At 38.1% G+C, this 14,400-nt stretch overlaps 1 protein-coding gene across 1 annotated transcript in view; it reads right to left on the minus strand.

The window, feature by feature from the left end:
* Window positions 1–3,747: 3,747 nt before the first annotated feature.
* The window catches only part of loxl2b (lysyl oxidase-like 2b), a 34,457-nt gene continuing 23,804 nt past the window's right edge, over window positions 3,748–14,400 (minus strand). The window contains exons 7-14 of the mRNA XM_068604878.1: window positions 13,858–14,009; window positions 12,779–12,946; window positions 10,776–10,941; window positions 10,120–10,360; window positions 8,124–8,239; window positions 6,814–6,950; window positions 6,599–6,710; window positions 3,748–5,908 (exon numbers count right to left, since the gene is read on the minus strand). Of these exons, the coding sequence (XP_068460979.1) occupies window positions 5,838–5,908; window positions 6,599–6,710; window positions 6,814–6,950; window positions 8,124–8,239; window positions 10,120–10,360; window positions 10,776–10,941; window positions 12,779–12,946; window positions 13,858–14,009 (1,163 nt within the window). The 3' untranslated portion in view covers window positions 3,748–5,837. The remainder of the gene's footprint in view (window positions 5,909–6,598; window positions 6,711–6,813; window positions 6,951–8,123; window positions 8,240–10,119; window positions 10,361–10,775; window positions 10,942–12,778; window positions 12,947–13,857; window positions 14,010–14,400) is intronic.

Consider the following 14,400-nt stretch of genomic DNA (forward strand, 5'->3'; position numbering starts at 1 on the left):
AGTATGACATTTGATACATCTTTTAGTTTTTTGTGTGCATTGACACTGGGAGGGTCAGCAAGTTTGGTAGTCTCCATGGCAAAGGATAGTTCCAATGACAAGGAGGTTCTGCTTCTAGAATGTTCCAAGTGTTCTGTAATAAAATGTTCTAAGTGTTCTGTAATAAATGTTCTAAGTGTTCTGTAATAAACATTACTGTAGTAAAGTAATGTACTCTCGGAGGGGGAGGCATCAAAAAGTATTTTAAAATCTTTTAAGCCCTGAGCCTCTTTTTAGGTTTCTGCTTGAAAATAACATACCCAAACTAAAATGGGCGTGTCTCTGCAACCACTAGAGCTAATTGAATAATCTTGGTGTTAATAAAAAAGTATGTTATATTTTGCTCAGATGTGTAAATATCAGTCTATGTGTTACTGATTAAGAGTAAATGAAGATGACACACAGTGTGGAATGTAAAGTTTTCAGATCCGCCGAGAAGAAAAGCACTTTTGATTTTTAGAATCAGAATCAGAATACGTTTTAATGCCACGTAAATTATCACAAACGAGGAATTTGTCTTGGTGGAGGGTGCATCATAAAACAACAAAATGATGCATTCGTAAGGTCTAAACTTCTCCCAAATCCTACCTCAAAGTTTTAACATAATTTTTGCATTGTTTAACTTGGATGAAGTGAAGCAGAACAAAGTTAGAGAGGATTTAGTACACAAAAAAGTCAGGCGAGGGCTCACATTCGGTAACATTTGGAGAAGAAGAAATAAAAAAATTCAGATTTTTTTTTTAAATTTCTTTTTTAAATTCATAAAACAACCTACATTTTCCCTTTAAAATAAAACAAACACACAAATTAACAATTATCAAACTGTAAAACAAAGGTAAGCAGTATTTGCTGATTGTAAAGCAATAAAGCGATTCATGTTTCTGTGCTCTTTGGCTCATATCTCCCTGGTTCTTTGAGGTCGAAGGATTTTGATGTATATATACATATATATATGTATATGTATATATATATATATATATATATATATATATATATATGTATATATATATATGTATATATATATATGTATATGTATATATATATATATGTATATATATATATGTATATATATATATATATATGTATATATATATATGTATATATATATATGTATATATATATATATATATATATATATATATATATATATATATATATATATATATATATATATATATATATATATATATATATATATATATAGTATGATTATCTTTCTTTCTGTCTGAGTTTTTTTTAAATGGCTGACTGATTCTTGTAGCAAAGGCTTTGGTGTTTAATTTGATGTATAACATCAATATATTTTTTTGTGATTTATATGTTGTATTTACAAAAAACACCCGTATATGGGTGCCATGGTTTTTAAAATAAAAAATAATTTCCTAAGTGGCCATTTTTACCACTTTACCTTGCCTCAAACAGCGCTTTTTTGGCTCTCTTTAAACCCACAAGGTAGATATGAAACAACCCGTTTACAGAAAAAAGAGATTGCTGGTCTATTGTCGCCATGATCATTTAGTTTGTTGAGACTGTTTTAAATGGTTAGTCACACAATAGACCAGCAACGTCTATGTTCGTAAAGCTAATATTACTGTCAAGACTATAGCGTATATGGATAGAACCAGTAAGTAATTTACTGCCATACCACTTGATAGCAAAATGACTAAACAAATATAGGATAACGGCATCAGTTCCTCATCTGATGGCAAGATATAACAGTATAAATAATCAATTTAAATGGAGCTAAAACGAACTTGTATGACAAGACATTTCTGATTTAGAAAAGGCCCATCAAGAGCTTTGTGTAGATGTTTAAAATGAAGCAAACTGCAGTCAGCACACGCTGACACACATCACAGCAGGTTGGATTGGCCATAGTAACATCCACAGAAATCCGATTATAGTTCAATTTATGGGCAATGCTGAATTGCTGAATAGAACACAAGTATTGGAATTAATTTGGGGTTCCTACGGCAACCTTAAACACAGGGAAAACACTAAAATATGGTCTTTACAAAAATCATCAGCATGTCTGTAAAGGGAAAAGTCCCCCACTCAAATATGAAGTGATGGAAGTCTTTCCATGTCTGAGTAAGTCGTGCCCGCCATCTAGTGGTCGGAGTAGGAAGTGACAACTGTGATCATCAGTTGATTCTGCAGAGACGCATACATGTAATGTATTTTCGTTATGGTGGCATCTTACCACTAAGTAAATAAACTAACTTGATTAGTTTGCATCATTTTAGGGTGGAAGAGAATGGATTTTATTATTACATATCATAAAAATATATAAACAATAATATATATATATATATATATATATATATATATATATATATATATATATATATATATATATATATATATATATACACATACTTTATATATATATGTGTGTAATATATATATATATATATATATATATATATATATATATATATATATATATATATATATATATATATATATATATATATATGTATATATATGTACAGTGAAAAAGTGAAAATTAATCCTCAGATCTGGCCAGGGGGGATTTATTGTACAGTCTATTTACAGTGGGCAGGAATGTTTTTCTGTATCGGTCCTTGTGGCAGCGGAGCGTGATGAGTCTTTTTGAGAAAGTGCTCTGCTGACCCTGCAGTAGGAGGTGGAGAGGGTCGTCCGGATTGTCCAATATAGACAATAGTTTCTTAGTGTCCTCCTCTCCACCACCTATTCAAGATGCTCCTGCTTGCAGCCGATGAGGGAGCCGGCCTTCTTAACCAGCTTGTTAAGTCTGTTGGTGTCACCGGCTCCAATGCTGCTCCCCCAGCAGACAATGGCAAAGTTCAAGACACTGGCCACAACCGACTGATAAAACAACTCCAGCATCTTGCTGCACACGTTGAAGGATCGAAGCTTCCTCATGGAAAACAGTCGACTCATCCCCTTCTTGTAGGCAGCGTCGATGTTGGCCTTCCAGTTCAGTCGGCTGTCGATGGAGACACCAGGTACTTGTATAGAAGGATGGGTGGCTCAGGCTCTGTGTGGTTCAGCTCAGTTTACTCGCACAACAAATCGCACAAACACAGAAGCATCTGATTTCCTTCAAACATTCCCCATAAAGAGAAAGCAGCCGTGATTTAGAGGTCGCATTAAGATTTGGTGCAGCTTTCTGTCTCAGTTCGTAATAACGATACTTATGACAACTGTAATTCATGGGCTTTGTGGTTTATGGGATGTACTCTGGGAGAAAACATTTCATTGGAGTTTACTAAACATCCCTCCTTCTGCCAATGGACTTTGAAATGAGATATGTATGTGGCAGATGGGGAAACAGAGGATTGTTTGGTTAGAAAATGTTTTATCTCCCATTGTTTTGCTTCACAGCTGGATCTTATTGTGTGTGTGTGGGTTGTTTCCTCCTGCACCGCAAGAGCCATGCATGTTTGGTGAATTAGAAGTGCTTCTGAGAGTGGAGGAAATGTGTCACAAATAACAGTTAACAGAAAAAAAAGCAATGTTAAATTTGAGTGGTCGCTGCACTAATTTAGGCTTCTGATGAAAGGTGATGCAAAGGGCAATGGGTATATAGTATAATTGAAAATTACACAACTAAACACAACAGGTTTGAAAAATGAGAAATTTAATTCACCACTATTCAGATCAAAAATAATTAAAAGATCCATACACGCATAAATACAACCATTTGTATATATGCAACCATCAAGCTAAAATAAAATTGGAGCAAACAGTAGTTTCATAGTTCTTGTTATAAAAAAAACAATCAGGGTGATGCTGAAAAATGAATACAGAAAAAATAAGGATAATGAAGAAAAAAAGGAAGAGAATCAACACTAAGCAGCAAATATTTGGTTGCTCCATAGCTCCTTTATTATAGTTAACACACAAAGCCAATAGTTTCATATGCTCTGTTCAAGTATACTGTCAGTATGTATAATGTGGCCGTTCAACATGTAGCCGACTGCACCCTCAGAAAACAGAGGACCAGTTTGATAGCACCATTATAAAAGGTACAATACAATATGATTCACAGACATTATTTTATGCAAAGTTTTTTTTTTAAAACAAGGATTAAAACTTCAACAGTAAAAGTGGATATTTGCAACTCTGATAGTCTAAACAGGGGAAATGCCATTCTATGAGCTTTCTCCGAAGATATATCTGAGCTCTGTTTCCTTGTAAAGGCAACGTGTAACGCAGTGAGAGGAAATGGCCGAAACCGTCTCATGTTCAAAGCAGTCCTACGATCCTCCTGTAGAGCCAACAGAGCGCCACTTTATTGTTCTCAATGTATCTGGAATATTTGTATTGTTCAAATAAAAGGACGAAGAAAAGCTCTTTGTAGTAAGATCATGAATGCCGATGATTGGGTTTTCACATGTTTGATTGACAGCTGCACTGACAGTAATAACACACATTGTAAACCAACGTGCTCTGGTAACTGTAGCTCACCAGCCAAGGTCATCAGCAGCAGTTTGCTAGCAGTGATGCTGATACAACGAGTGACAGCTAATAGCTCTCTACGCTGCATCTGCCCATGGATGTATGAAGAGAAGTGGCGCAGTTAATGGAGGTGTGGCCACTGAGCAACTTTTCAATGAAAGTTCAAGCTTTAAGCAAAAATAAAAATCAGATAAATTGTATCTTGGAACTTTACGCAATCTTCCACATCAATTTTTACACCTTTTTTTTTTTTTTTACACCTTTTAGTACCTAATGTTTGAAATAAGGGCTATTCAGTGTTCATACTGAAAAGCGGATTTCACTACCACTATTACATGCTAACAAATTGGTGACCCTGACGCCTGAAAGAGATGCTTGATGTACAGACGTCTCTTTCCCAATTCAACTCTTTAGAAAAAGTAATTGTGGGCCAAATAGCATCACGTGACGGCCCCTGAAATTGTACTCTCTGTTTCTCTGTTTAGAAAAGGGACCTGAACTAGCCCACAAAAGTGTCCATGTAGTTTCCAGAGCAATTTCCAAGAATATATGCTCCAGTTTTGAAGCGGGCTTTAGGGCACTTTAGAGCTCTTCAGCATGGGATATTTCAGCCTTGGAGGATTATTTTTACCACTGAATTGAGTAAGTAACCCTTGTATTTTGTGATGAAGTGGGCTGTTGGCTTTTTGCGGACTTGCTCGCTTGATTTCCATAAACCTCTCCGATGAAGATGTGACACTTTAGTTTAAATAACTGATATCCAGAATAAATGCTCAGTTTGGGCATTTATCCTGGATAACAAACTCAGTGTACGTGGATTTAAATGTGTAAAAGGCACTTAATAAAACTCTTGGAAAGTGGAATAATACTGCATTTATTTCCAAAGACGGACAACTGCTGTTGATATCGATGATTCCTCTCAATCATCCGGCGACCTGTCACTGACATCAACCACTCCAGGGGGAGCTGTGAACAAAATGTGTTACAGCAGCAAGTTCTGCTAAAGTGCTGCAATTCAAATACATCACATTCTTGACTTTGAGTTTATTTCATCACTCATTAAAAAAAATATGAAAAAATGTGCAGAGCACAAGAAGAGCTTCGGCGTTCTCTTGATCTTAACTTTGGAGGTTGGAAGTGTCCGTAAGCTACCTCTGTGTGAGGAGGGGAGGTACAATATTCTTTCATATTGCCTGTGATATAAAGACAATATATTTCTTTTAACAGAAAGCAGCTGCCTCTATCTATGATGGTTTGTCCAGGGCAGGGCTGGCTGGTTTCAATCCAGTACTGGTGGAGATGTGCAGTGGTTGCTGGGCTGCAGATGGTCCGCCTGCACTGCTCTGTCTTTACCTGTGGGTCACTTGGTTGTTGAGGAGGCCTGGGAACGTCTGTTCTGTTTCAGTGCTTAATGAGCCACCTAGCAAAGACAGAGAGAGTCACCACCTTCACGTTTAGTCTGTGTTTCACATCTGACATCTAAACAGTTTGAATCATCTCCAGTGATACATGTATGTTGCTTCTAATCTTTACTTTGAATTAAGACAGTATATGAGATGATAAATCAGAAAATCAAGTCTTCTGTATACTGTGTGTGGACCTTGATTTAAATGTCTTTTATCAAAAGATATCATTTTCAAAATACCATAATATTAATATTTTTTTTAATAACTTAACTTAAAATAACTCAGCAAAATCAACAGTGATCAGTAATACCTGACACATTTCAGGGATTACATTTGATAGTATTATTCCTACAGTAAGGAATCAGAGCCAAAGCAATGGCATGTAAGCTCAAATGTTGTACATTTTATGAATGTAAATAATTTCCACGTCTATAATGCACTAACATTGCATTACGTAAAATTCAAATCAATGTATCAACTGCATGTGCTTATCAAAAACATGTATGTTATATTTAAAATTCAAAGTAATCTCAAGTAAAACAGCATAACAGCAGAATACATATAAAGAGGCACTGTTCAATAATTGACCACAAGTACAAAACAAGGGGGCAGCATTTCATCTCCACTCCATACAATCCAAATTTATGGGTGGATGAAACAAAAGTACAATATTTCTTTTAGTTTCAGTCACCAATAGGTCTTACCATTATGGCAGCTGTACATCCACACACGATGGCCATCATATCGACATCTGCATTTCATGATGTTATTGGTGTAGTCTGACTCTGGTACCTCATAGTTTGGATTAATTACTATCTGTAAGAGGAAGAACATGTTTGAATGTTGTGAGATGCCAGTACTGTAAATAATTTCACTCTCTAATTAAATCAAAATGTCAATGAAACATGGGAAACATTACCTGGAAAATGTAATCTCCAGGTTTGAGTTCAGTTATGTCGATCCACTGGCAGTCAATGTCGTGCCTGTAAGTATCCCAACAGCCCACAGTGATACCCTGCTCTCCAAAGTTAGCACACTCATACCTCTTTTCAAGACCTGTAATAAATGAAGAAAATGTTGGAAAAGAAACTCTCTGAGAACCATTCATAAGTGTCAAAGCTGCATGGATTTATTTATTTATGTCCACTTGGGGGCAGCAAAACACACTGTCAACACAGCACTGACTTGCTATTGTATTATTGACATATAATATAATATAAAAAATAGAAACAACTTCAACATTGACATTGTTTTTTAATCATATTTCTGACAAACTGAAACATTCAAAAATATTGTCTCTCCTTCTGTCTCTGCTTTGGTCTCCACCAGCTTTTCTGAGAAATGTACCTGGCTTATTACCACATCCCCTCTATTATTAAGATACATTTCCGCAGACAGAAATGTATCTGGCTTATTACTGGACATATAGGTAAACAACGCGGAGCATTTAGGAGCTCTCTGTCTGCGGTGCTAAACAGGTCGTGTACAATTAAGAATTGTACTGAACTGCTTTGCCAAAAAGAGTGAACCAAAACATTAAAGCTGCTGGCTGTGAAACAAATTGTAGATGTTTTGTGAGATCACAGTGACCTTGATCTTTGACCACCAAATTCAAAGTAGATGTTTATGCCAAATTTGAGGAAATTCCCATCGGCTGAGATGTCAGGTGTCAATCAGAGAATGACACTTAGCCCCAAATTCCTCCCGTAGCTGTGCGAGGAATGTGTATGACAAGTAGTTACTTCCGATAGGCAGGTGGCACCTTAGCCACTTTCATCAGTGTATGAATGGGTGATAGTAGTGTTAAAAAAAAAAATCGCTTTACAAGTACAGATCCATCCATATTCCGTTAACGAGAATAAGACGGACAACTTTTTCCAACTCTAAAAACATAAAGGCTCCGGTCTACTGGAAATACTTCTACACAACTTCGGGTCGTCCTGCAATCGGAAGATCAGCAGTTCAATCGCCGGCCTCTCCATTCCATGCCAATATGCCCTTGCGTAAGACATTTAACCTCAAATTGTGCCATCAGTGTGTGAATGGTAAACTATAGCCACCTCCTTCAGAGCTGAACGGACGCACACGCATGAAACCATTTACTTTAAGAAAAAAGGGGGATGGGCCGGGGTGGGGGTGGAGGGGTGAGGGGTGTCTGGCACATTTCTTAAAAGTCAAATCACATTCACATCTTGAAATCAAAATAGGAATCCCTGGTTTGGTTCTCACCTTCATCACACTCTGAGTCCTCCAGGCAGAAACTTGCTTTGTGTCCTTCTGCCACTTTGGTTCCATTGAGGGTGAACAGATCATACAGCGTAAACACCTCCATGCTGTGATAATGCCTTCACAGACAGAAATACTGTTTTACAAACCCAGTCAGGGGCAAAATGTCATACAAGAGTACAAGTACAAGGATGACACTTTCCGCTGCAGCTCTAGTAAAGAAAGAGCACCGAAGGTCGCACTACTACCACTGTCTTGTGATTGTTGGCATCCACCAAACAGCCAAGTTACAGTTTACATCCATGTCTGCCCAAAATGTTACCCCTTCAGAAATATATGCTATTAGACATTAATGTGAAATTGTCATATTTAACATATCAACTAGTTATGACCAATGGGTTTGACCTTCGACCACCAAATTGTAATCAGTTCTTCAGACCAGATGGCAATACAAAAAATGAAAGGCGTTCCTGAGATATTGTGTCCACGAGAATGGACCAGGTGGTCTGACAATCTGAAAAGGAAACGCCTCTGTCACCAGCATAGAGGCAAACAAAAAGAGTTAAATCACATATTGGCTTCTGCGATCCATTCCATTTTCCAAACCGCATATTCAATTCAGAGTCGCAGGGAGGCTGGAGCCGATCCCAGCTGACATTGGGCAAAGACAGGGTTCCCCCTAGACAGGTCCCAGTTCATGGCAAGGCACAAAGACACTCACATTTAGAGTCTCCAATTAACCTAAGACTATGGGAGGAAGCCAGAGAACCCAGAGGGAACCGACTGGGGATAATGCGCAAACTCCACACAGAAGGCACAACCCAGGAGTTGAACCAGGATTCACTTCTTACTGTGAGGTGACACTACGTCCCAACCACTGTACAGGCCGGCTTCTGCAATTCATTTCTTTTAAATTGATTGATACACTCCGTCTGTGTGTGAAGCCGCCAACACAGGAACCACAAAAATGTGGGACTTTTGGAAAAGTAGTTAAAGCTTACAACACGTCCAATTATGGGGCAACAGAACGTATGACGTATGTCTATCTGACTGACTAAGGTCTAATTTGAGATGTCATTACTGAATCTCAAACATTCTTTTCCGCTTTGGGGCTAACACACGTTATGCTTGTGATTTATAATCAAGATGCAATTCATGTCCCTGGATTATAAACTGGTTACAACTGCTTTCATATAATTATATTGTATACTGTGCATGTCAGTGCATTGTAAGGAGGATTGTCCTTTAATATTGTATAAAGTCCAAGATTTGAACATTGAATTAGTATTCCCCACACCACCATATTGTCTTTCCTATGAGGGGAAAACATATTTTGAAGAAGAATGTCTTTGAGATGGACGAGCAATTTGCTGAAGAAACATTCTCTGAAATACAACCTATTTGCTTTCTTTCTGCAAGTTTGATAAAAAATAAGGCTGTGTTTAAGTACGGCACTGGAGTCCGAAGGTGGTAACCTAACTGAGCATAAAGACTCCAAGTGAGGGTGAAATGGCTCTGGATACTAAAAAAAAAAGGTTGTTTTGTTACATGTTACGTGCTGAAAATATTTCTTTCCACTCAACACTTCTGGGTGTCACTGGACCCAACTGTTGTTTGTCAAGAAATGTATGTAACTCCCTCTAAAACTGTAATTTATGTTTATGTACTGAACTAACAAGATATATCGTTTTATACGCCTTATTTTGTAAATTTGGAGACAGCCAGGACCTTTATGCTAAGCTAGCCTAATCACCTCCTGCGTCCAGCTGTGTACTTAACAAACAAACAGATGTATCATCTCATTCTTAAGCAGAAGAAAAATACTTTTCAATGTTGAACTATTCCTGAAGCAAAGAGAAGAATGTTTGGAGGTTTAACAGAATGAAACAGACAATTTCAACACCTTGTTGTCCAGTAAAAGCGTGCTACTGTGGAATTATCATCTGATGAAATCAGGGAAGAAACCAGAGAACATATAAAATAGTCAAGTGACACTGACCTGTGACAGTCGTGCCACACCCAGGAATGTCTGCTAGCTTTGGGCCGGAAGTCAGAGTGGCCGTTGTTGTGGATCTGGGAGGAGAAGCGAAGCAGGCGACGGTAGGAGTTGGCCGGCGCCTGGCTGGAGGTGGAGGAGAGACAGTTCTCCTCATACGCACATGTGAGCATGAACATGGGCCTGTCCTCCATGTAGGTGGTCTGCTCCACCACCTGAGGGTTCAACACCAAGTCAGGAGCCGCTGTGGACGAGAGGATGGAAGAGAAACCACGGGGAAGCAGACAGAGACAAAACATACTTAGTGACATTGAGAATAAGCTCTGAGGCTGGCAAAAACAAACAGAAAATCTCTGGCACCGCAGTGTAAATGTGTCCGTTTCAAAGTGCAGAGCCCTCTGGTGATTCCTGAGGGATAGTTGTGTTTCAGTTATGCAAACATTTTTCTGAGGTAGAGCTTCTCCAGAGGCAGAAACTATTTTATTTAATGAATTAAAACTCAAAAGAGTCAGAGCTTTTCAGTGTGAGCTGACAAACTACTAATATCTAGTCAAAATTGACGAAAAAAATATTTATTGTCTTCACTTTTTATTTATGACCCTACAAACGGCAGCATCTTCAAGGGGCAGAAGACCAACGTATTCATTTGGGGTTCTTACTCTCAGAGCAGGAGACGCCGGCGGCGTTGCGTCCGCCTCCTTTAGCGCAGCTGATGTGAGCCCCGTGGTGCAGGCAGTGGGACAGAGACATCTCAGTTCCAGAGCAGCGAATGCCACTCATCACCACAGAGTCAGCACTCACCTCTCCTGGCCAGTACCAGGTCTCCTGTGGAGAGAACATGTGGGGGGTATCCATATAAACTTTAATTGATCACGTACTTGTAGATCTGATTTAAACAAAAGCCCTAAATTGTAAAAAACAGCTAAATTGTAATGCAACTTCTTGATTAGATTCCACTGCAGGTAGAGGTATGTTTGAAATACTGGCTGACCTAATAAATAAAATCATGAATATATATTATAATCCATCACTGACTACTTTTTACTTTGTCAGAAGTTAACAGTTATGGATGATTTTAGTCAGTTTGTAGTGAAACCTTATTTAAGCACCATACATAAAAGTAATATTTCAGGTACTTTACACAAGTAGAAATTCTACCATCTAAATAATATTATCAGTATAATTATGTAAACATCACATCTCAATCACAACTTGGACTTAAAGGGCTTCACAATCTGTTATTGGGACGGGGGACAAAACTGAGAGTATGGTTACTTTCGAAGAAAGTAGAAACATATATTTTAATTTTACAATATTTGCATTCCTAAAATAATACTAATTTTTAGTTTGTTTTTCCCAGATGACATTCATGATATAACTAATGACGTTTTAAGAAGACATTAACATTTTGCTGTGATGGTTGTTTATTTCACCGGGCCCTAACCATAACCCAGAGATGCCAGACACACGGATCCATATGTTTAATATGTTGGTTAAATAAGTGTTAAGTACACTACTTAAGTAAATGTACAACCTTATTTCCTACCATGAGAACAGCAGAAAAACACACCTATTCATTGCGTAATGTCATGCAGTAAATCGTGGTATTTCTACTACTATTTTACAAAGAAGAGGAGTTTTAGAATACAGAGATGCCAAAAAAAAACAACCTCTTTGTGAAGAAACCAACGGACACTGAATTATTGTGGAGAAAAGCCTATAATCAACATTGACCACTAGAGGGCACACCCTATCCTTTTATATCCTCACTTATATGGTGAGGACACTACTTTGTTTTGTTTTTGAACAAAGCACAACTTGAGCGTGCAAGGCTATGTGCTGACAGATAAAGACTGAGGTGTGTTGACTGTTATGGTTGTAACACAACCATAACACAGTCAACACACCACAATTACAACAAACAGTCCTAACGTCTGCCTCAAGGTAAACCTGACATCTTACAATAACACACAAATCATTATTTTACTATTTCCCCTAAGCCCTGCTCTTCACCCCACAGCACAGAAACATTTTCACAATAGAACAAAGATTCACTTTGTAAAATCTTTCAAATTCGCCACCATCACAATGACCAACTTCATTTCCATGTCATTTTTTAACAGAAAATCAGGACATAATTTGATTGCAAAAAGGTTTTCAACTGATATGTATATATACAAATCATGTGAAATCATTGGTTTAAGTTTCCAACAATAAGTGGAAAGTAAGTGCTTTGGTTTCAAGAGAGAAGAGTTTTAAGGAAACTAGTTATACACTTAATATAACTAATTAAACTTAATTAACTTAATTCATCACTAAATTTATCATAGAACTATTTTGGTAATTTAATTGAGTGCACACAGCAGTACATTGATCAAGACTCTGGAGGACTAGAAAGTACTAATTAGACATGTGAAGTACAATAAAATCTGAGCTAAAGTGGAACTTTTCCTGTGGATGATCCTATCCAGAGATTAGGTCTCTGGCTTTGATAGACTGGAAAAACAGTCAACACAACATACACCTTAAGTTAGTTTTGTTCCTGTCAGATATTTACTTTAAAAGTTGTACCATTCAACTGAAAGGGAAAAAAAAAACTGTTTATATCAGAGCAAACCCAAACAGACAGACTCTGACCCCATAGCTGCTGCGACGTGCATACCTGGAAAGCGTTGCTGGCGAAGCCCAGGCCCAGCTGCCTGCAGACCACCATGGCCTCTTTGGTTCCCCAGCTGTCACTGCACACCGTCCCCCACACCAGAGAACCGTTCCTCTCTGCCAGCACCTCCACACGGCCCTCATAGGGGTTACGACCTCCGCTCAGACGCAGCTACATGAGCACAAAAAAAAAGACAGAACCAACACGCCGAGTAAGAGACTGAACCCACACTGTTACATGAATCGGTGATGCATTTTTGAAATGTTCAGGAAAACTTAATGATACTATTGATTATAAGGTTTTGAAAAGGTAATATGATAGGTATAATACATATACTACTACTTATGACTTGAGTACTGTAAGGATAAACAAATAGTATGAATGCTACAGACTGGTGAAACTAGGTTGGATACCTCCGTCAACCAATCAAGTATTCATGTCAGTCCAAAATGGCATCGCTTCATCATTTTATGCTTTGAGACATTTCTATGTGATAATTACTATGATTCTAGAATTTGGGCCTAAAATGTGTGATGTGATGTCAAATCACATAACACACACCACCGAAATAAAACAAAAAAACTGGATCAGAAAACATTTTGATTTTTTTCTTGACAAATAATTAAAGATTTTTTGTTGTGGCGAGGTCGTCCACTTGGACTTAAGTATCAGCTCATAAGTTCCAAGCGGACGGTTGCACCAGATGGAAAGAAATTCCTGTTAGGCGTTCCTGAAATATTGAGTTAAAAAGAACGGGACGGGTGACTCGAAAACATGACGGCGCAGAGGCATGACGAATGCAAATATGCAGTGAGAAACTGAGAATGCAATATTTTTACGACGAATTATAATTTTATATTCTCAAATATCGAAATACACAAAATACCAAGTTGCAGCTCAACAGAATACTAAGGATTGTGATTTAGAAATATGACGATCTCACATAATGTTAACATCTGCAAGTAATGCATATTCAGAAAACACATAGAAAAAAGATCAATCTCCCCTCTCGTTATAATTGGGACAAATAAACAATGACGTTTCTTAATAAGTTTGTTGCTGTGGTGTTTTTGGAGGCTCACCGACTCCTGGAAGCCCATCGCAGGAACATTACATCTGACGGCTGCATCCTCCTCATGGCTGCAACCAAGAGCCTCCTTGTTGAAGAAACACTCTGTGATGGACTTCTCAAACCCAGAGCACTCCACCTCGTTCATATGGACCGGGCCCATACCTGAAAGACACGGACAGGAGAAACTGATTATTATGGTTGAGCAATGTCTGTGTTGTGTCTTGATTTCACCATTTCCATTTAAAAATAATGGCCCGGTTTGAAATCTAAACAGTAGTTCAACATTTGTATTTGCTTAGTTTAGCATAAAAGCTGGAAGAAGCAAATAGAGGCAGTACCTGCAGGATGGAGGAATTGATGCACTTGGCCCTCACGATCACCCAACCTAAACCTGATAGAACACCTCTGGTATATTATGTTTGGGTCCATCAGACGCCGCCAGGTTGCTCCTCAGACTTTACAGGAGCTCACTAATGCCCTTAGACCGATCTGGGAGGACATCACACAAGTGAGGGATGTCCTCCCAGATGAGACGACGGATGATGATACGTCG

The sequence above is a fragment of the Clinocottus analis genome, unplaced genomic scaffold (genome assembly GCF_023055335.1).
Source record: "Clinocottus analis isolate CAN_PGR_092001 unplaced genomic scaffold, fCliAna1.0.p SCAF_7, whole genome shotgun sequence".
NCBI lineage: Eukaryota > Metazoa > Chordata > Actinopteri > Perciformes > Cottidae > Clinocottus > Clinocottus analis.